The 22,561-nt window shown below is 42.9% G+C and overlaps 1 protein-coding gene across 1 annotated transcript in view; it reads left to right on the top strand.

The window, feature by feature from the left end:
• CLNK (cytokine dependent hematopoietic cell linker) overlaps positions 1 to 22,561 on the top strand; it is a 198,570-nt gene that overhangs the window by 120,058 nt on the left and 55,951 nt on the right. The window contains exons 7-8 of the mRNA XM_043448457.1: positions 1,584 to 1,681; positions 10,633 to 10,678. Coding sequence (XP_043304392.1) covers positions 1,584 to 1,681; positions 10,633 to 10,678 — 144 coding nt within the window. The remainder of the gene's footprint in view (positions 1 to 1,583; positions 1,682 to 10,632; positions 10,679 to 22,561) is intronic.

Below are 22,561 nucleotides of genomic sequence, written 5' to 3'. Positions count from 1 at the left end.
ACAAGAGCATGGCAGCAAAACCAGGCTTTTAAGAGAAAGAAAACCTTATTATACACCATCTTTTCTTCTTTGTAACTGGGACACCTTACAAGGTCTCTGAACCTTAAATAAAGCAAAGCGTTGTGAGGGAAAAGAGGAAGCATTTGCGATTTGAGAGCCTGACCTACTGAAATGAATCTACGGAAGTCCCTTTGAGGACAATTACCTTGTAAATAATAATGATATTCCTTTGTTAATTCACTCAATATGCATTAATTAATATCTATTATATGCCAGTTATCATGTTAGGATTGATCAAGAGATATAAAGATAAATATTATAGAAAAAGTTTTGTATATAATGTATGCTGCTACTGCCGCTAAGTCACTTCAATCGTGTCCGACTCTGTGCAACCCCAAAGATGGCAGCGCACTAGGCTCCCCCATCCCTGGGATTCTCCAGGCAAGAACACTGGAGTGGATTGCCATTTCCTTCTCCAATGCATGACAGTGAAAAGTGAAAGTGAAGTCGCTCAGTTGTGTCCGATTCTTAGCGACCCCATGGACTGCAGTCCACCAGGCTCCTCCGTCCATGGGATTCTCCAGGTAGGAGGACTGGAGTGGATTGCCATTTCCTTCTCCAGGGGATCTTCCTGGACCAGGGACCTAACCCATGTCTCCTGCATTGGCAGGTGGATTCTTTACCACCAATCCACCAGGGAAGCACAAGTATACAGTGAAGTATATGTTAAGTATAAAATATGTATGTTAAGTATGTAATGTGGGCTTCCCTGGTAGCTCAGCTGGTAAAGAATCCACCGGCAACGCAGGAGACCCCAGTACTATTCCCGGGTCAGGAAGATCCCCTGGTGAAGGGATAGGCTACTCAATCCAGTATTCATGGGCTTTGCTGGTGGCTCAGATGGTAAAGAATCTGCCTGCAATGTGAGCGACCTGGGTTCGATCCCTGGGTTGGGAAAATCCCCTGGAGGATGGCATAGCAACCCACTTCACTATTCTTGCCTGAAGAACCCCAATGGATAGAGGAGCCTGGTGGGCTACAGTTCATGGGGTCGCAAAGAATCAGACATGACTGAGTGACTAAGCACACACGTGTGTAACATAGAAAAGAAATCCAGGGTGGTGTGCAGGTGGGTGGGTTCTAGGAAGATTTTTGAAGGATATGACACAGTCCAAGCCTTGAAGGATGAGTAGAATTTCCCAGGTGGATAAGAGAATGAAGAAGGTTCAGGTCCAGACTTTGGCATTTATGTATATGGACCAAGAGAAGTGATTTCTCCTCTTTGAGACTCAGTCTCTTCGTCTGTTAAGTGGAAGTAGAATTACATGCTCATGCCTATATTATGTGGAGAAGGCAATGGCAACCCACTCCAGTGTTCTTGCCTGGAGAAACCCAGGGACGTGAGCCTGGTGGGCTGCTGTCTATGGGGTAACACAGAGTCGGACACGACTGACGTGACTTAGCAGCAGCAGCAGCCTATGTTATGATGGTTCAGTAAGTTTGTAGATGTGCAAATATTTTGTCCATTACAGTGTGCAGAGTCACGTAAAGTATGACTTTAAATAATTTTTCTTTTTTCACAGATACACGCTATTTCAAGGGTATGATGGACACACCCCTGTCCTTAGATTCTAAGACCTCTCTCCCCACAGACAGGCAAACCTGGATGAAGCTGGAAGAAGTAAGTAAAAGCTTGACTGCATGAACCAAACACATGGAGGGCACTGCCTAGCAACCAAGAGCTTTACCGACTCTCATTTCCAAGGCATCTTGTTGGACTGCCTTGGTGATGAGCAGGTCAAGCTCAGTGAGGTGCAGGGTGATTCAGCTGGAGGGATTGTGGTCCTTAGAATAGGTACATAGAAGGAAGAGAACTAACATTTGTGAAAGATTTTCTGTGAGCCAGGCAGCAGGCTAAGGACTTTCACCTGCATCTCACTTAATACTCATCCTGTTCTCTGGGAGCAGAATTTAAACTCAGATCTCTTTGATAATAACATATCATTTTGTCCAGATTTAGGCCCAATGATTCCAACTGCTAATGGTGTGGTAATAAGTACAGTCAGCCCTCCATATCTGTCAGTTTCCCATCTGTAGCTTCAATCGAGGATTAAAAAAATATATATTCCACTAAATTCCAAGAAGCATAACTTGAATTTACCACATGCCAGCAACTATTTACATAGCATTGACATTGTATTAGGTATTACAAGTAATCTAGAGATAATTCAACCACCGAAGGATTTTGTAGTACCTTAGTACGTACTTGATGAAAAAATCTGAGTATAAGCGGACCCACACAGTTCAAACCCATGCCATTGAGAGTTTCACTGTATACAGAAGGATATGCATAGGTTATTTACAAATACTCTGCAATTTCATATGAAGGACTTGAGCATCCACAGATTTGGGTATTCAAGGGGCGTGCTGGAAGTAATCCCCAGCAGATATGAAGGGACGACTGTGGGTCAACCTCTCTGAACCTCTTTGTAAACCCATTTGCCAAACAGGAGTAACAATCTCTGCCATGCTTACTTCAAGAAGCTGTTGAAAATATCTTGTAAATGTAAGTGTTCTAAACACATATAGTATTTTATTTTTAATAACATTGCACAAAATACAAATTAACCATCCCTGAGGTTCCTAGGCTATCAGTCATAATATTTGGGTAAATTTCATGTCAGTGTTTTCTGTGCTAATGTATTTCACGCAAGGAAGTCTTTGTTGTATAGTATATACTGGTTTTCCGTCCTTAGCACATTGTTTCAGTCATAAAACTATCTCCCATGTCATAAAACAAGCATCAATAAGCACAATCATTACAGATCCTTTGCTCCTCATATAAGATTTTTAATTATTTTATTTAACCATTGAGTGAAAACATTTTAAAGGCTTTCAGTATATATTGTGAAATTACCATTTCCCTGAAAAATCATTTCAATTTACCCTCCCAGAAGCCCGGTATTAGAATTTCCACCTCATAGGATTCTCTCCAAAACTGTACATTATTTTTTTAATTATAATTTTTAAAAAAGAGAAGGAGGTTTTGCTGCTCTTTCTTTAAAATTTGTTTCACATTTATTAGTGACTGTGAACACACTTAAATATTTATAACCCCTTCATACTTGTGCATTATCTATGCAAATGGTTTACTCGTTTAACTAGAGGGTTTCTTTTAAATATTGACAAGAAAAGGAAACTACAATTTTTACCAAGTTGTTCACACAGAACACAACCAATAGAGATTGGGAGAGCAAGATAAGGGATGAAATATTGAACACTTCCTCTTTACACAGACACTAAGCTAAACATTTTAATCATTCACTCAACAAGTTCACTTAAGAAACACACGTTGGGTGCCTGCCATGGACCAGACACAATTATCCACTCTGGTATGCAGCAGTAAAACACCAAGGCCCTGCTCTCATGAAACGTATATCTAGTGGGTGGAGACCTATGATATGTAAATGGATAAATAATAGATACAAAGACGATGTATCAAGTGATGAGCTTTGAAAATAGAGTGAAAGCAAGGCAGTCAGGAAAGGCCTCTCTGAGGAAAGGTGGGAATAAATGAATGAACGAATGAATGACATTTAATCCTTAAAATAACCTTGCAAGATGAATGTTATAATTCTCATTTTAATGGCTCCAACTTTATGAGCTCTGTTCCTTTGGGCCAGTTACTTACCTTCCCTGAGCCTTTACAGTCTAAGCGATAAAATCTCATAGCTTTCACGATCACACATACAGAGCACAGTGCCCGGCACAGAGCAATCAGTTACCAGACGACACCTCCATGAGCACAAGGACTATTTTAGCCCCAGCATCTAGCACAGTGGCTTTATGTAAAAGGTTCTCGGCAGATACTGGCCACATGGATGGAAGAGCTTCCAGGTGGCGCTAGTGGTAAAGAACCTGCCTACCAGTGAGGAGACATAAGAGACTCAGGTTCAATCCCTGGGTCAGGAAAATCCCCTGGAGGAGGGCATGGCAACCCACTCCAGTATTCTTGCCTGGAGAATCCCATGGACAGAGGAGCCTGGTGGGCTACAGTCCAGGGGGTCACAAAGAGTCAGACACGACTGAAACGACTGACCACAGCACACTGCACGTGAATGGAAATGCACAAACTCAGTTATTTGAACTGAAATTGGAAATATGACTAGCTTGAAATATGAAGGCTTCCCTGGTGGCCCAGCTGGTAATAAGAATTCACCTGCAATGCAGGAGACCCGGATTCGATCCCTGGGTTGGGAAGATCCCCAGAGAAGGAAATGGTAACCCACTCCAGTATTCTTGCCTGGGAAGTCCCATGAACAGAAGAGCCTGGCAGGCTATAGTCCATGGGGTCGCAAAGAGTCAGACACAACTTAGCAACTAAATCACCTCCACAGCTTGAAATATTAATAGGAAAAGAAACCCGGTCTTCTTTCCCCAGTTTGATTTCTTTTTTTTAAATTGGGTATAGTTGTTTTACAACATTGTGTTAGTTTCTGCTGTATAGCTAAGTGAATCAGCTCTAGGTACACATATATCCGCCCCCTTCCCACCCCAATCCCACCAATCTAAACGTTACCACAGAGCACCAAACGGGACCCTCTTGCACTGTCGGTGGGAATGTAAATCGATACAGCCACTATGCAGAACAGTAAGGATTGTCCTTGAAAAACTAAAAATAGAACTACCATATGACCCAGAAATTCCACTACGGGGCATATGTCCTGTTGTAGCTCTTCAGTTGCTCAGCGTGTCTGACTCTTTGTGACCCCTTGGACGGTAGCACACCAGGCTCCCCTGTCCTTCACCACCTCCTGGAGCTTCCTCAAACTCACGTCCGTTGAGCTGGTGATATCGTATCCTGAAAAAAAAACCATAATTCAAAAAGCCCAAGTCTGATTTCTGTTCACATGGAAACTTTCTCTAGTCTGTCCTTCAAAGTTGTCATATTCAGTCGCTCAGTCGTGTCTGACTCTGCAACCCCATGACTGTAGCACTCCAGGCCTCCCTGTCCATCACCAGCTCCCAGGGTTTACTCAAACACATGCCCTTGGAGTCGGTGATGCCATCCAACCCTCTCATCCTCTGTCATCCCCTGCTCCTCCCACCTTCAATCTTTCCCAGCATCAGGGTCTTTTCCAATGAGTCAGCTCTCCACATCAGGTGGCCAAAGTATTGGAGTTTCAGCTTCAACATCAGTCCTTCCAATGAATATTCAGGACTGATTTCCTTTAGGATGGACTGGCTGGATCTCCTTGCAGTCCAAGGGACTCTCAAGAGTTTTCTCCAACACCACAGTTCAAAAGCATCAATTCTTCGGTGCTCACCTTTCTTTATAGCACAACTCTCACATCCATACATGTGAATACTTGCAATTATTTCCGAGATGTACAACTGGGGCAGACCCCAACAGTGCACTGTTAGACAGGGAAGAGGGCATTTCAGGAGCCTCATCTCTAAAGCACGGAACATATTGAGGGGACAATAGGAATTTCAGAGTCACTGGGCCAGAGGCTAAAGTCACAAGTTCTTGTCTGGTTATAAAAAGTAGAAAATTCTGACCTAAAAGGTTAAGCTTTTCTTTCCCTAAAAGCCACTAATAATTCCTCTTTGCATAGAAGTAAACTTTCATGAGAACAATGCTTTCTTAAAAGATGATAATTCTCATTTGATTTTTCATAAACGACTATGCCAGAATTTAAGTCTCCATTCTTACTACTTTATATCCTTTCATATTATCTTTGTAGTTTTTTGTTACAAATTTCTTCTTTTAGCTAGGTCACTTTACAAGTGGAACTATAATCTCAACATATTAAGTCAAGTGAAATCTTGTGAGAAAAAGGAGGTGGGAGATGAGCACGATTTTGGCTAGGAGGGAAGTTGTCTTATAAATTAATTCAATAAGGACTTGGCCTCAATTCAAATAAAAAAGGGAGTTTTGCCTTTATAACTAATGTTTGAATTATCCAGTTTTTATGGTAAGCAGATTTTTTTTTATTATAACCTCATTCTCAGGAGTTAATTCCAATTAGTTTTGCACATGATGTGGTGATTTAACTATCTGTGAACTGGATCTTCAACAGTCCTTACAGGAACCAGTTCTTGTATGTCAATTCCTTAGACTGATTGCATGCATGCATGCTATGTCACTTAGTTGTGTCTGATTCTTTGTAACCCTGTGGACTGTAGCCCCCAGGCTCCTCTGTCCATGGAATTCTCCAGGCAAGAATACTGGAGTGGGTTGCCATGTCCTTCTCCAGGGGTTCTTCCTGACTCAGGGATCAGAGCCGAGTCTATAATCATGTCTCCTGCGTTAGCACATGGGTTCTTTGCCACTAGCACCATCTGGGAAGCCCCCTTAGACTGGTTACAACTATCTTAAAGCACTAAACCATTGTCCATCTTTTCATTTATTGAGCACTTGCTGTGTACAAAGTGCTATGCTCAACAATGGGAATTAAAAAAATAAAAGGAGCCAGTGCCCAGTCTAACGGAGGAGGCGGTGGCCCAAATTGGCAGTTTTGAAATAATAATACAAGGTGTTAAGACTGAGGTGACACAAGATACAAAGAGCAGGGAGCCCCATCACTTAGGCCAACCAGAGGCGGTGGAGAAGCCTCTTGGAGGAAGCAATGCAAAGGAGTCTTCACCAATAATACCTTGCATTATCAGTGGTTCTCGTCTGGGGACATTTTGCCCCCTAGTGGACATTTACAATGACCAGGGACATTTTTGGTTGTTAAGACTTGGGGAACGCTACTGACATCTAGCGGGCAGAGGGCAGGGATGTCGCTAAGTAGGCTGCAAACGCACAGGGCAGCCTCCCACAGCAAACTGGCTGGCCCCAACTCTGAATGGAGTCGAGGTCTGTTACAATGAAACCTGGGTTATAACATGCTGTAAACTCAGAACTGCATCCATGAGTCCACCTTTTGCATCTAACCTCTTATTCTTTGTTCCCTCATAATCTAGCATTGTTACAGGTATATAGTAGACATTAGAAAATCTGTATTTGATAGAAAATAAGACTAGCCCTAGGGAGGGGCATAAAATACTTCTAGGCCTGGGATCCTATGCTAATATCATCAAAGTGTAGGTCCCTCTGGAGAAGATGCAGCCAAAAAACTCTCTCGTGCAAAAGAGACAAATGGATCCAAATGTCCAAAGACACAAAATGGAATATGGCCAGCTACAACTAGGGATTATCATCCTAAGTGAAGTAAGTCAGAAAGAGAAAGAAAAATGCCATATGATATCACTTGTATGTGGAATCTAAAGTAGGACACAAATGAACCTAGCTACAAAACAGAAATAGATTCGCAGACAGAGATCAGACTTGTGGTTGCCGGGGGGGTGGGGGGGGAAGAGAGGGATGGATTGGGAGTTTGAGGTTGGTAGATGCAAGCTATTACATTTAGAATGGATCAACAACAAGGTGCTAATGTATAGCACAGGGAAATATACTCAACATCCTGTTATAAGGACTTCCCTAGTGGCTCAGATGGTAAAGCGTCTGCCTACAATGTGGGAAACCCAGGTTCAATCCCTGGGTCAGGAAGATCTCCTGGAGAAGGAAATAGCAACCCACTCCAGTATTCTTGCCTGGAAAATCCTGTGGATGGAGGAGCCTGGTAGGCTACAGTCGATGGGGTCGCAAAGAGTCGGACACGACTGAGCGACTTCACTTTCTTTCCTGTTATAAACCATAATGGAAAAGAATATTAAAACAAAACGCATATGGGTGTATAACTAAGTCTTTGCCATACAGCAGAGATTAGCACAACATTGTAAATTACCTACTGTTGTTGTTGTTAAGTCGCTTCGTGTCCAACTCTTTGTGACTCCATGGACTGCAGCACGCCAGGTTTCCCTGTCCTTCACCATCTCCCAGAGTTTGCCCAAGTTCATGTCTGTTGAATTGATGATGCCATCCAACCCTCTCATCCTCTGTCATCCCCTTCTCCTCCTGCCCTCAATCTTTCCCAGCATCAGGGTCTTTTCCAGTGAGTCGGCTCTTCGCATCAGGTGGCCAAATTATTGGAGCTTCAGCATCAGTCCTTCCAATGAGTATTCAGGGTTGATATCCTTTAGGATTGATACTTCATTTAAAAATTAATTAATTTTTAAAAGTAGAATTTAGCCAGCAAAGGGGAGAAGAGCAGGCACTAAGGAAGCCTGATCCCTAACACCCTAATCACATGGGGCCCAGCAAGACGGAGACCATGGATGTTCTCCCCTGCTCCAGGCTAGCAATGGGAGGTGGGAAGAACATTGGGAGAGACCCTCTCTCCTGGGCAGGTGCACAGAGAAGATTGGAAGCTGAGGATGCAACAAGATCTTAACAAAAACCCTCCAGCACACCAGCCTCCGTGGGGTCTCCCTGGAGGAACTGGAAGCTGAGGGCGTGATGAAGGAAGCCACAGCAGTAACAAACCCGAACCATACTTGATGCTTGACTACAAGCAGAAGAGCCACATCATGTGTAGGCAGAATTACGTGGTCCAGTGTTCCACAGAGGAAAAGAGGTAGGCTTTGAACATCAAGACCTAACAGGTAACAGGGTTCAGTGGCCCTTCCTCCCCTTCACCTTGACCACCTCAACTTGGCACCAAAAAAGTATACTACTGAGACTCTATGTTAGTCATGGTTCTCTGGAAGCATAGGCAATAGGTAGATAGATGATTGATAGATAGATAGATATTAATAGATAGATGTGTGTATACTCAGTCGTGTCTGACTCTTTGTGACTTTCTAGACTGTAGCCCACCAGGATTCTCTGTCCATGGACTTTCCCAGGCTAGAATCCTGGAAAGGGTTGCTATTTCCTTCCCCAGGTTATCTTCCTGACCCAGGGATCGAACCCCCATCTCCTGTGTCTCCTGCATTGCAGGTGGGTTCTTTACCACTGAGCCACCTGGGAAGCCCCCACTAGATAGATAAAATAGATACACAGATGGATAGATAGATGGATGGATAGAAAGCTTGAGACATATAGGCATATAGACATATACATATAAACAAATTAGTGATTATGGAAGCTCAGTTCCACAACCTGCCATCTGAAAGCTGCAGACCAGGAATGCCAATGGCCTCTAACTTCCAGCTCAAGTCCAAAGACATGAGCACCAAGAGAATCAATGATGTAAATCTCAGTCATCAAGGGCAGGAGAAGAGCAATGACCCAAGTCAACAGTCAGGCAGAAAGAGCAAATTCTCCTTTCCCCTCCCTTTTTATTTTATTCAGGCCCTCCATGGACTGAAAGATGCCCACTGGCTTTGTGGAAGGCAATCTGCCTTACTCTGCTGATCCAAATTATAATCTCATCCAGAATCACTTTCACAGACACACCCAGCAATAAGGTTTCACCAAATATCTGGATACCCTGTGACCCTGTCAGTTTGACACATAAAACTAAACATCATCATAGACCCCAATGCTGACCTAGGCTTAAAGGCTTTCCAAGGCATTGGGCATTATTAGTATGTCTCCATCACCTTCTTCAGGACTTCCCTGCAGCTCAAATGGTAAAGAATGTGCCTGCAGTGCAGGAGACCTGGGTTCAATCCCTGGTTCTGGAAGATCCTCTAGAGAAGAGAATGGCAATCCACTCAAGTATTCTTGCCTGGAGAATCCCACGGACAGAGGAGCCTAGCAGGCTACAGTCCACGGGGTCACAAAGAATCAGACAAGATTGAACTACTAACACACATCACCTCCTTCACCCTCATATCTAAAGATTATACAGCAAGCCCTTAATAATTCAATTCTGCCTTTAGCTTTTTTAAGTGGTGATTTTCCTTTTTATTATGTGGACCATTTTTTTAAGTCTTTATTGAATTTTTTACAGTATTACTTCTGTGTTATGGCCATGAGGCATGTGGGATCTGACCTCCTCTACCAGGGATCAAACCCACACCCCCTGCATTGGAAGGCAAAGTCTTAACCACTGGACCACCAGGAAAGTCCTATCAATGCCTTTAATACAATTAACAATGACAGCTAACAATTCCTCAGTTTGATTGGTGTTGTTTCCTGTTCTAGGCACATAGCCGATCTCATGCAGTCCTGCCATCCTTGTGAACTATCAGTCCTTATGTTACCCGCATTTCACAGCTGAGGAAACTGAGGTTTAGAAAGTTAAATGACTGGCCACGTTCTCATAGCCAGCACATGATGAAGGTGATTTCCCAACAGGGGCATTTACACAAGGTTGCACTTTGATCTGCCTGCTCAATCACTTTCATGGACTTGATCATGCACATTGACCTTCACAATAACTCAATGACATGAATTGACATGAATAGCATTTTCCCTATTTAAAAAGATGAAAAAAATCTAAGGCTCATAATATGGTAAATGCCCTTCCAAAGTTTGACTGCAATAAGAGGCAGGATTGATTCTCAAACCAAATGTTTTTTTTATGCCAAATTACCACCTGAGGCCACTACACTTGTCACTGGCTTGGGGGTATTTACATACATTGAATAGTTGCCAGCCACACACACGGGGTGATCTCTAAGAACGATGAGTCCTGGACTCGCAACCTTAGGGCTCTAACCATACTGAGTGGCAGGTCATGAAATGCAATAGTCACAATTTAAGAGATAATTGTAATGCATTGTCTTCTACAGGTGGAAAAACCCATTTCCAAGGATATCAGAAACCAACATGTTAAAGGTAAAGTCAAATCACAAAGTTTGAAATATATCTGTATATTTTTAGATTTTTCTCAACAAGGTTATCTATTAAATTAACCTTCACCTAATAAGGTTTTCTTATTTTGGAAAGACTCTCTCATATCTTATGCCTTTTTATCACCTGACCTTATTAATGAGGAAGTTGACTGTGACAAGTCATATTCCATGTTGTATAATCTGGAAAGAAATTGCTTTGAAACATGTATTTCTTGCCTCAAATACATAGCTAAGTTATTTCTCTAAGCATACCCTTGTAAAATTGAAAGATAGACATCTAATTTTAAAATGTTGATTAATTAATATGAAAACAGATTTTAAAGCTTTAGGCAAAGCAATTCAATCTGGAGATGAAGATACAGGTAAGAAGTTGAAAGGAAACAATCAATTTCAGTAGTGCTAGAAGCACAAATGGAGGATAGCCATAGTAATTTAATTGAATCCTATACATTATAGTTTCTCTCATCACTTCCCCCAATGTCCCCTTCTTCTTTTTACAATGTCCACTTGGAAAAGATGACAGTCCCATGATTTACATTTCCCAGTAACTGAAACATATCAAATTCATATTTTATGTGTCCGATGCTATATTCTGTAACATATTACTAACATCAGATTTTCTTTAATGGGAAAGTGTAATCACTAAAGTCCTAAGAGGGAAGAGATGGCACATCCAAATTGGGATAATTTAAAGAGGTTTATTTATTAAGGAACTGTTCACTAAGGTATGTGAGGTGTTGGGGAAGAATATGGGATGATGCAGACACTAGGGCCAATAGCGGTGGCGTTATCACCACTCCCCAACTCAGAGATGAGGGGACAGCCACAGAAAACAAGAAGATGCTCATCACCTTGAGAGGAGCAGTGACCATTTTTGAGGGACATCACCAGCTCATGTGAGCTTCCCTGATGGCTCAGAGGGTAAAGCGCTGGGAGATCCAGGTTTGATCCCCGGGTCAGGCAGATCCCCTGGAGAAGGAAATGGCAGCCCACCCCAGTACTCTTGCCTGGAGAATCCCATGGACAGAGCAGCCTGGGAGGCTACAGTCCATGGGGCAGCAAAGAGTCGGACACGACGAGCGACTTCACTTTCCTTCCTTTCCTTTCCTTTCCCAGCCCGTGTGGACCTCCCAGGGTGGGAATGAATGGAATACACGCCCCAACCTCCCCCTCCAAACTTCCTCTGGCCTCCTGCTGGGACTTCCCAATGGCTGCACCCAACCAGAAACCACAGGACCAGGTTGCCGGTGCTGGTTGGTCCCCCAGGATCGAGAGAAGGTGGAGCAGAGGGGACCAGACGAACAGTGGACCTGGAGGCCCAAGAGCAGATGCCCACAAAGGGAAGCAAGGCGGAAGGAGCAATGGGAGTAGCTGATGCCCAGGCTCTGCCACACCCTGGCTGTGTGACCTTAAGTGAGGCACCTAACCTTTCTGAGCCTTTACTTTCCTCCTCTTGAAATGTGAAGTCGCCAGGGCTTTTATGACTCTTCAGTTGAATTGCATAAGCAGACGCAGGGGACGAGGGCTGTTTCCTGACCCATCTCTCCTCTCCATCTTCCATGGCCTGACTGATCCCTGTCTATCTGCCCTCTAGAGGCCTTTAAACCATCCCAAATAGGGAAGCTTTCCTATCAGTGCCTGTTGAGTCCTTGAACATGGAAATGCCTTTGATGTACACAGCACTTGATTTACAGCTTTCCTTCAGTAACGGATGTATTAATATCGTTAGCCCTTAGAAGACCCCATGAATTATATAGAAGTTTTTTCCTGCCTCTTGACAGAGAAAGGGCTCAGAGCACAGAGCACAGAGGGACCCCCAGGCGGACCATAATCATTTGCTATATACAGAGGTCCTAAGTCATAGTAGAACCTTCATAGCCATTTATGGAGAAATGAGTCCTGGGGAGAAAGGTAAGAAATGGGTTTCACAATTCTTCTCTTTTTTTTTAATAGTTCACTGTAGACATGAAGCTTCATTTCTTTGATAGCAGAATCTTCTTTGACCACCATTCTATGGAGGAGCCTGGTGGGCTGACATCTACGGGGTCGCATGCATGCATTGGAGAAGGAAATGGCAACCCACTCCAGTATTCTAGCCTGGAGAATCCCAGGGACGGAGGAGCCTGGTGGGCTGCCGTCTATAGGGTCGCACAGAGTCGGACACGACTGAAGCGACTTAGCAGCAGCAGCAGCTACGTATATTAATACGTCTGTGTGACAATCCAGATGGTTCTAATACCAATTCCAGCATGCACAGGGGGCATTTCCCCCACCTACCCACACGTCATCAAGCAATTCTCTGGACACCAGCTGGGTGTCCTACAATTCGATCCAGTTCTGACACTGTCCACCCAGAAACAGCATCAGATGAACAAGTTAAGGGTTCCGTCCTACCAGACCACACCTCACCACTGTAGATGCTGTCATGAACCCAGATTGTCACCTGCGCTTCCATAGATTGAAGCTTCCATTCACCCCTTCCTTGGGTTCAATTAATTTGTTAGAGTGGCTGACAAAACTCAGAGAAACATTTTACTTACTAAATCGCCAATGTATCAATAAAAGGATATAACCCAGGAACAGTCAGATGGAAGAGGCACAGAAGGGAGATATTGGGAAAAGGCAGGGAGCTTCCATGGTTCTTGAATTTCTGTGTGTTCCCCAACTTGGAAGCTCCAAACTCTTGGGAATTTGTGGAGGCTTCATTATGTAGGCACAGTTGACTACATCATTGGCCGTTGGTGACTGAACTCCATCTCAAGCCACTCCCCCTTCCTGGAGTGGGGGTAGGTTTAGATTTGGGGGACTGTAAATTTCAACCATCCAATCACATGGTCAACTCCACTGGCAACCAACTCCCATCCTTAGGTAGGATCTGAAAGTCATCTCCTTAACATTACAAAAGACACCTAGATAGCTCTCATCACTTAGGAAATTCCAAAGGATTTAGGAGTTCTGTGCCAGACACAGAGATGAAGATCAAATATATATTTCTCATTATAAATCACAAATCACAACTATTCATTCATCTATTTATTTATACTTCACCTTAGCTCACAAATGTTGGAGTAGTTAACAAAAACTTATATGGTATAGCAGAAAAAGCTTTAAATCATAGGAAATACAGAGACAGACAAAGGTAAAGATGAAATTCGGGATTCTCAGGCACATGTCATTGCATTCTACTAAATTTAAACTACTAGTTTGCCTCGATCTTCCTGGTAGTCTGTTCAAAAAGGGAGAGCCTGCTTTTTCATGTAAATCAATTGCCCCAAGTAAGAAAACAGTAAAGCAGTCCCTCAAGGAGTACAACAAGACCACATCTTTCAGAGTTAAGTTAGTCGGGCCAGTTTTATAGAGGATGATGGCTGATATCCAGGTACCATGGCTGAAAAATATGGCTGCTTTTGTAAAACTAGTGCACGCATGCTAAGTCGCTTCAGTCATTTTCGACTCTTTATGACCCCATGGGCTGTAGCCCGCCAGGCTCCTCTGTCCTTGGGATTCTCCAGGCAAGAAGACTGGAATGGGTTTCCATGCCCTCCTCCAGGGGATCTTCCCAACCCAGGGATCGAATTCATGGCTCTTACGCCTCCTGCATTGGCAGGTGGGCTCTTTACCACTAGCACCACCTGGGAAGCCCCTTTTAAAAGTAGACCCCAGTGTAGACTGCAGAGGGGACCTCAGTGAAAACAGAGCTCACAGAAGTTCAGCTTGTAAGTTGCATGGAAAACTTCTGCAATGAGAGTAATTTTCTTTGTGTCTTCTCTTCCTACACTTCCATAATTGATGGTTTTATATTACTATCCAGAGCTCTAAGGGACTGTACTGAGAAAGAAGCTGGAAGGGAGAAAAGTAATATGAATATCCCCGCTTTTTGGATCAGGCAACTTTCTGGAAAATGCTTGAATGATTTATGTGTTTATTACAAAATTCTGTATGTTTGATGCAAACACATTCTCAGATAATTTATTCATTCTCACAAAATGTCATAGAGAAAAACATATTGGGTGGTTCAGTCATGGCAGAGTTTTATGGTGATATTTTTCATCAAGTTGAGCAGTTATAGATTTATGTTAATGTACATTTCATATTATTTTTCTTGCAATCATATTCTGACATTATCTGGAAACTGTCAGATTTCAAGAACTTATCTTCCCTGAAGCTTGGCTTCTTTTATTCATTCCTAAAAATGGATAAAGGTTTATTTGGGGGCAAAGTATTCATATAGTGTAAGTTGGTTGTGAAAGCGTTAGTCGCTTAGTCGTGTTTGACCCCTTGTGACCCCATGGCCTGCACCCCACCAAGCTCCCCTGCCCCTGAATTTTTCCTAGCACAAATACTGGAGTGGGTAGCCATTCCCTTCTCAGGGGCTTGTGATGAACCATTAATTAGCATTAGCCATAGATGCAGAAGAAACTCTCTTTTTAGATGAAGGTAGCTGTAATATTCAAAGGAGGTTGTGGCTTAGCTTATCTCTCTTTTTTTTTTTTCTTTTTTTAAATTGGAGGATAATTGCTTTACAATGTCGTGTTGATTTCTGCTGCACAACAGCTCAGATCAACTCTAAGTGGCTTAGCTTCTTAATGCTGAGTAGAAAGGAGGCTAAAATGGGTTTTTCTTTGCCTTCCATGTGAACCAGGCACAAACTCTAAACCAATTTCCTTAGAGGTGAGAAGCACGTCATATATAAGAATGAATTTATAACAAAATACGATAAGCTATCCATGAAAAGAAAGAGGGAATTACACACCAGGTGGCCGAAACTGTATATCCAGAAACATGAGTTTGGTTAAAAAGAAGTACAATAGAATTCCATATAAGGCCATCAAAAGACCTTTCTACCAGTTTGCTTTTTGTCAAATTTAGACGCCAAAGAGTTTTGAGTTAATCCGGATCTACCCCGTCATTTTATGCCAAGAGGCCTCGCAAGAGAAGGAGCTCACATGAGGTCACAGAGCAAGCAGTCCAACCCTAGACCAGAGCCCAGTCTCTTGGCAACATGGCAATGTTTCCAGGGTTTTACTGTAGTTGCTAGTATCTAAAACTTTTTCTGCAAACTCCCTAAATGATTTCTCACTCACCAAACTCCAGTATCCTTGCCTGGAGAATCCCATGGAGAGAGGAGCCTGAAAGGCTACAGTCCGCAGGGATGAGCAGGGTTGGACACGGCTGAAGTAACTCCGCACAGCGCTTAGCACAGACTATGCAAGGTTTTAGCACAAAAGGCAGGAAGTGGTGGATGATACTGTCCTCTAGTGGCAGAACATGGCGACACAAAACATCACAGAAAGGATGGAATTTGCCTTCCTGTAGATGATATCCTTAACAAAAATCACAAGCTTTAGGCCACAGACCTAGAAACAGTCAGAAATAAATTTAAGATTATCCTACCATTTTAGATTCAAGTTTATTTCAGAGCCACAAACAGTGGCTCAAAAGTGATAGAAGTCATGTTCCTGTTCAGGCACCAAAAAAAAAAAAAAAAAGTGATAAGACACATTGATACAAGATCAGTTCAAAGCTAATGTTATAGATGTTGAACTGCAGGACAATATTTTGTCTCACCGTCACACAGAGAAGAAGAAAAGTGTTAGATAACCACTCATGTAGCAAACACACATTTCAATAGAGAGCAGTAAAGAAGCCACAAATAGAAGAGTTAAAAGACAAAGCAGTTACAACACCATGTGATAACTACCAGGGTAGAAGTCCACTTTTTTCAAAATCACTTTGTGCCAGGGTACAGAAGACCGTAGACCACAAGGAGCCCACAGTCTGGTCAGGTCTCTGTGGGAACTCGAAACAATACTTAATTGTGCCCCAACAGGAGAACTGTGAGTCCCAGGACTGAATCACATAGCAGGGGACATAGAGCTGAGGTGTGAGGCAGTGACCTCAGGGAAGGTCAAATATTACATCTGAAATGCAGTAGCAGCCATAATGTGGTTGCGTAAAGGTTGGATCTGGGGACAAGGACTCCTGGGTTCAAATCCCAGCTTTACGACTTCACAAGTATCGACAAAGAGCTTAACCTCTCGAAGTTTCCATATCTCTAAAAGGGAGGAAATGCTCTTACATCTGTAAGATACCTGTCTCTTGTACGGTACTGATACAAATCCTATAGCACAGTTGTTGACACATGATGGACCGTCGACAAAGGGATACTGGACCGAACGAATGACTGTCACAGTTCTTTCCTCCCTCACTTATTCTTGCCCTTCTCCCTGCCCTGGAAGATCCCCCTGCCTCTCTGTGTAGGCTGAAACCATGCTTAATCTAGTCTGGTGCTGAGCAAACACAATAAATCTGTTACCGATGAATATAAAAATAAGTTGCTTAACTTTAAACATCAGACCTGACTGAACATTGTTTTCCCTGCAGCAAACACATAGCGCCATGCTGAGCACACAGTGGATGCATAGTAAACCCTACAGTAACTCTAAAATTTAGCCCATGTTAATAAAAGTGTATCAGATAAGCATTGTCGGGGGTCACAGGACCACCAAGAGATCAGCCTGTGATGCTTAGCCACCAGTTCCCATTATGTGGAGGTCTGCAAGGGGCAAGCCAAGAAACCCAACTGGTACCATCTCTGTTTGTGATGTGAACTTGTTAGTGCAAGTTCATGTGCCCAACACATAGTGAGGCCAAACAAACCGAAAGGGTGGCGTTTGGAGCAGAGAAAGGTTTATTGAAGGGCCATGAAAGGAGCTGGGTGGCTCACGATCTAAAAAAGTCCTGAGCTCCCCAAAGGGTTTTGGCAAAGCATTTTCAAAAGCCAGGTGAGGGAGTTGGGCGATAGGGTACATGGGGGAACAGGGTGGTGTCACAAGGATTCACATGATCAGTGCTGAGGAAGCCTCGGCTCTGTGCTCATGGTCATCAAGTAGTTAACATCCTCTCTTGGTGGGGGTTTTAGCATCTGTAAAACAACTCAGGAAACATGCATTAAATACAGCTATCTAGGGCCTTCAGAGAGGAGCTAAAGCAGAGGATATGGTGGAAGGTCCCATAAGGGCCCGCTCAGTTATAAATCTAGGCAACTGATTTTCCTGGGGCTTCCCAGGTGGCACAGTGGTAAAGAATCCACCTGCCAGTGCAGGAGATGTAAGAGACGCAGGTTTGATCCCTGGGTTGGGAAGATCCCCTGGAGTAGGAAATGGCAACCCGCTCCAGTATTCTTGCCTAGAAAATTCCAAGGACAGAGGAGCCTGGCAGGCCACTGTCCATGGTGTCGTGAAGAGTAGGACACGATCAGGTGATTGAGCACACACACACACTGGCCCTTAATATCCCATCTGTAGAAAGAGGGTAGAACACAATGGCCTCTAGCTTTTTGTGAATCCATGGGTATGATTCATACATACAAATCCACCCACTCCACTGCCTCTGAAGCCTTGGTCCTTCGCTTCACCCTGCCTACCCACCTTGCCTCCACTCCCTGAGACACTGATGTCAGCCAAAAAGATGTCTCCCAGGCTCGTTTAGAAAGAGACTTCTATCCCACACCCGTTACTAAGCCCCATGGTGCAGCTGTTGACATAGATGTTCCTAAGAAACTGCACTTTCCAACATTACTTGAGGAGCTATTAAAGTCAGCAGGTTCCTCCCATATCCCAGACTTTGCCTAACCTAATCCCTCCCCACTCAACCCCAAGAGTGGTTTCAGCAATTTGCTGCTGAAATTAATTTCTGAAAGTTTCCACAGACTTTCTCAAAAAACTCAAAAAGGGTTCTCAGAATAGGCCTTGTGAAATATACACTAGCCACTTGGATCGTTTCTTCTTTGGATGCTCCTGCAATTAATCATCAGGACATGAGATTCCAGTGGTTCGCTTTCATGTATTAATGTTATAAAACTCTGAGACATCATAAATACTGCAAAGAGGCCAGGTTTTATCCAATTTTTTCCAGAGTCTATGTTTTAATTACATAATATTACACTGATGCTTTGTTTCCAAAAGTGTTGATTGTCATGACCATATTTCATAAACAAAGGGTATTGCATATATTTAACACAAAATGACTAGGAGCTAATTGAAAACAAGTGTCTTTTATTTACTCTTAACCATCCAAGGAACTACACATCATGATCTGTGCTTTATAGACAAGAAAACAAGCCCAGAACGTTTAAATAGTTTTCCCAAGATTACTCAGTAAGTGATGGGGGTGGGGTGGGATTAGAACCCAACTTGTATGATTTCAACGATCTCATCTGTGTCATTGTCCCTTCCATCAAGAAACAAATTCTTGAATCTCTTTCTTCTTGTCCAACCATTTACATCACAGATGAGAATACCAAACAATAGAGCAAATCCTGATTTGTAGCTTCCGTCGGTTTCCGTGGTGTAAATACTCCCGCTATGGCAGATTTCAGGATCACTGAAGATGATCCGTGAAGATGGGAAGACATGCCATATTTAGTGATTTCCACCTTAGACATGATAGAGGTAAAGAACTTCAACAGCATAGATAGATGTGGTAGAATAATCAGGAAGTCATGAGTTTTGAGCATATGCTACCTTTTTCATAAATTCAGTGTACATTTACATAATTATTTTTTTAATAATGGCTGTGTTTAACACCTGCATTGCAGAATCCTGAAAATTTAACAACCAGCTCTCATAAACGCCACCAGACACACCACCCCTGCCCCAAAATGGACAAACAAGTCTCACAACACTTGCTTCTCCTCCCGGTTGTTGTTCAGTCGCTCAGTCAGGTCTGACTCTTTGCAACCCCATGGACTGCTGCACGCCAGGCATCCCTGTCCTTCCCCATCCCCCGGAGTTTGCTCAAACTCATGTCTACCGAGTCAGTGATGCCATTCAGCCATCTCATGCTCTATCATCCCCTTCTCCTCCTGCCTTCAATCTTTCCCAGCATCAGGGTCTTTTCCAATGAGTCAGTGCTTCACATCAGGTGGCCAAAGTATTGGAGCTTCAATTTCAGCATCAGTCCTTCCAGTGAATATACTGGTTTGATCTCCTTGCAGTCCAAGGGACTCTCAAGAGTCTTCTCCAACACCAAGTTCAAAGCCATCAGTTCTTCAGCACTCAGCCTTTATGGTCCAGCTCTCACATCCGTACATAACTACTGGAAAAACCATAGCTTTGACTAGATGGACCTTTGTAGGCAAAGTAATGTCTTCTTCCAGAGGCTTTGCTTTAACTTCACGACCCCTGTGAGATTGACAACTTCATGATTCCACTCTAATAAATTATGGAGATAATCAAACCAGGTCCAATAGATTCTACCACCATGCTGTGTTCAGCTCTCTACATGGTCTCTCAAGAAGCAACACATTTTGCAGCGGAAGTGAGTTTTATCTTGTCGCAAACTCAGGAGCAAAATGACAGTCGAGCAGATGTTGCTAATTACATATGCAGCCACCAGATGGCGAGCACGCCAGCCTCCTCCTAGAGAAAACTGCTTGATTGAATTTCAAGATGGGAAAAGACCCCAAAGAACACCTGTTCGGGTCTTCTGATGTGACAGGGAACTTTTCGTAGCATTTGAGTTATTTGTGTACCTCATCAGGAAGGTAGATTACCACTTTCCCTATAATTTTCCATTATGCAATAATTTCCTAACAATCATGGAATATTTGTTTATTGCTATGCAATAAAAGTCATTACTTGAAGTGCATTAACTCATTTACTCCACACATGAGTTCCCATGAAGTCTGAGTAACCAAGTCTCACTTTTCCAGAATAAAAATTGCAACTGTTTCTCAATCCATTTGTTTATGTCATAAGTATTTTTTGAGCACCTGTTATGACCCCACCAATAGTAGGTAGCACAATCAAAATGCAAACTCAAGAAGTCCAGCTCCAAATCTCATCCTCTTCCAGTGTATACCTGAGTTGTTATTACTTCTTAAACAATTCCTATGCCTCCCCCAAAAAAGATGCCTGCATTTTATCTGAATTATTATCAAAGCTATATGACACTCAGATGATGTATTTCATCTTTTTGATCTAGTCTTCTCACTTGTGGAGTCCCTGAAGTTCATTTCTACCTATTAATTTGTAACATTTCAGTTATCTAAGCAATAAATAAGAGAAACCCATGGCATAAATTACTGCTATTAGACATATTTGATATAGCTGAAGCCCTCAGGATTTTTGTTGTTGCATATGATATCATACACACATTTTTATTCTTTTTTATTTTTTGAATTTTGTAAATGTCTTTATTGAGATACAGTTCACATACTGTAAAATTCACTAATTTAAAGTTTACATCCATGGCTGATTCATGTCAGTGTATGACAAAAACCACTACAATAAAAATAAAATAAAGTTTACAATTCAGAGATTTCCCTGGTGGTCCAGTGGCTAAGACTCTCAATGCAGGGAGTCCAGGTTCAATTCCTGGTCATGGGGCTAGATCCCACATGTCACAACAAAGACTGAAGATCCCGCACGCCACAACTAAGACCTGGCACAGCCAAATAAGGATAAAGTATGCAATTCAGTGACGTTAGTATGTTCACAGAATTCTGCAACAAATGGCCACAATCTAAGTTTAGAAAAATGTACCTCCCCCCAACAAAAACCTGTTCATTAAAAGTTGCTCCCCAAACCTTCCCCTTTCCCAAGAAACCTCTAATATACTTCCTGTCTCTATGGCTTTGCCCATCCTAGGTTTTTAAAATATAAATGAAATCATGTAATACATAGTCTTTTGGCTTCCTTCAATGAGCATGTTTTAGAAGATCATCTATGTTGTAACGTGTAGCATGTTGTAACATGTAACATGTACTTTATCCCTTATTATTGCCAAATCATAGTCCTTAGTATAGATATAGTTATTTATCCTTTCGCCATGTTGTTTACTCTTTCATCAGTTAATAAACATTAGGATGGATTTTACCTTTTGACTTTCATGATAGTACTGTTCTGAAAATTCATGTACAGGTTTTGGTATGGGTGTATGCTTGCCTTTCTCTTTAGTATATCATGTCTAACTCTTTGCAACCCCAGGGACTGTAGCCTGCCAGGCTCCTTTATCCAGGGGATTCTCCAGGCAAGAATACTGCACTGGGTTGCCATTTCCCTCTCTAGGGGATCTTCCCAACCCAGGAATCAATCTTAGGTCTCTTACGTCTCCTGCATTGGCAGGTGGGTTCTTGACCACTAGCGCCACCTGGGAAGCCCAGAATATACACCCAGGAGAGGAATTATCATACCATGCAGTAGCTCCGCATACACATGTTTTTTAAATGAGGAGGATACTCACTGATGCCGGGGAAAACTTCCACTGTAATGAGGGTACACAGCTTACAGACAGGGTACAGGAAAGATGTGAGTATGCAGTGTGTGTGTGCTCAGTTGGGTCTGACTCTTTGGAACCCTATAAACTATAGCCCACCAGGCTCCTCTGTCCATGGGGACTCTCCAGGCAAGAATACTGGGGTGGGTTGCCATGCCCTCCTCCAGGGGATCTTCCAAACCCAGGGACTGAACCCAGGTCTCCCACTACCAGCAGATTCTTTACCGTCTGAGCCACCAGGGAAGCCCAGAGAGTAGAACTCCTTATTCTCATCCCACCCCAGGGCCTCTGTACTTGCTGCTCCCTCTGTCAGGGACGCTTGCCCAGGCATTCACATGGTGTGTGCCTTCACTTTCTGCAAGCTTCTGTTGCCATCGCCCCTCCACAGAGGTCGTCTGGCATCTGCATGAAAAACAGTAGCCCCATCTCCCGTCTCTCACACACCCGACCTTCACTTTTCTTTGTAGTGTTCATCACCACCTGCTATCATATACTTTTGCTTGTTTTTTATCTCCTTCTACTGGAATGTGAGTTTACATGACAATAGAAACTTTTTTTTCCTGGTATTATATTCCCCAACACCTAC

This window comes from Cervus canadensis, chromosome 26 (genome assembly GCF_019320065.1).
Source record: "Cervus canadensis isolate Bull #8, Minnesota chromosome 26, ASM1932006v1, whole genome shotgun sequence".
Taxonomy (NCBI): Eukaryota; Metazoa; Chordata; class Mammalia; order Artiodactyla; family Cervidae; genus Cervus; species Cervus canadensis.
This window is presented reverse-complemented; position numbering and strand designations above follow the sequence as displayed.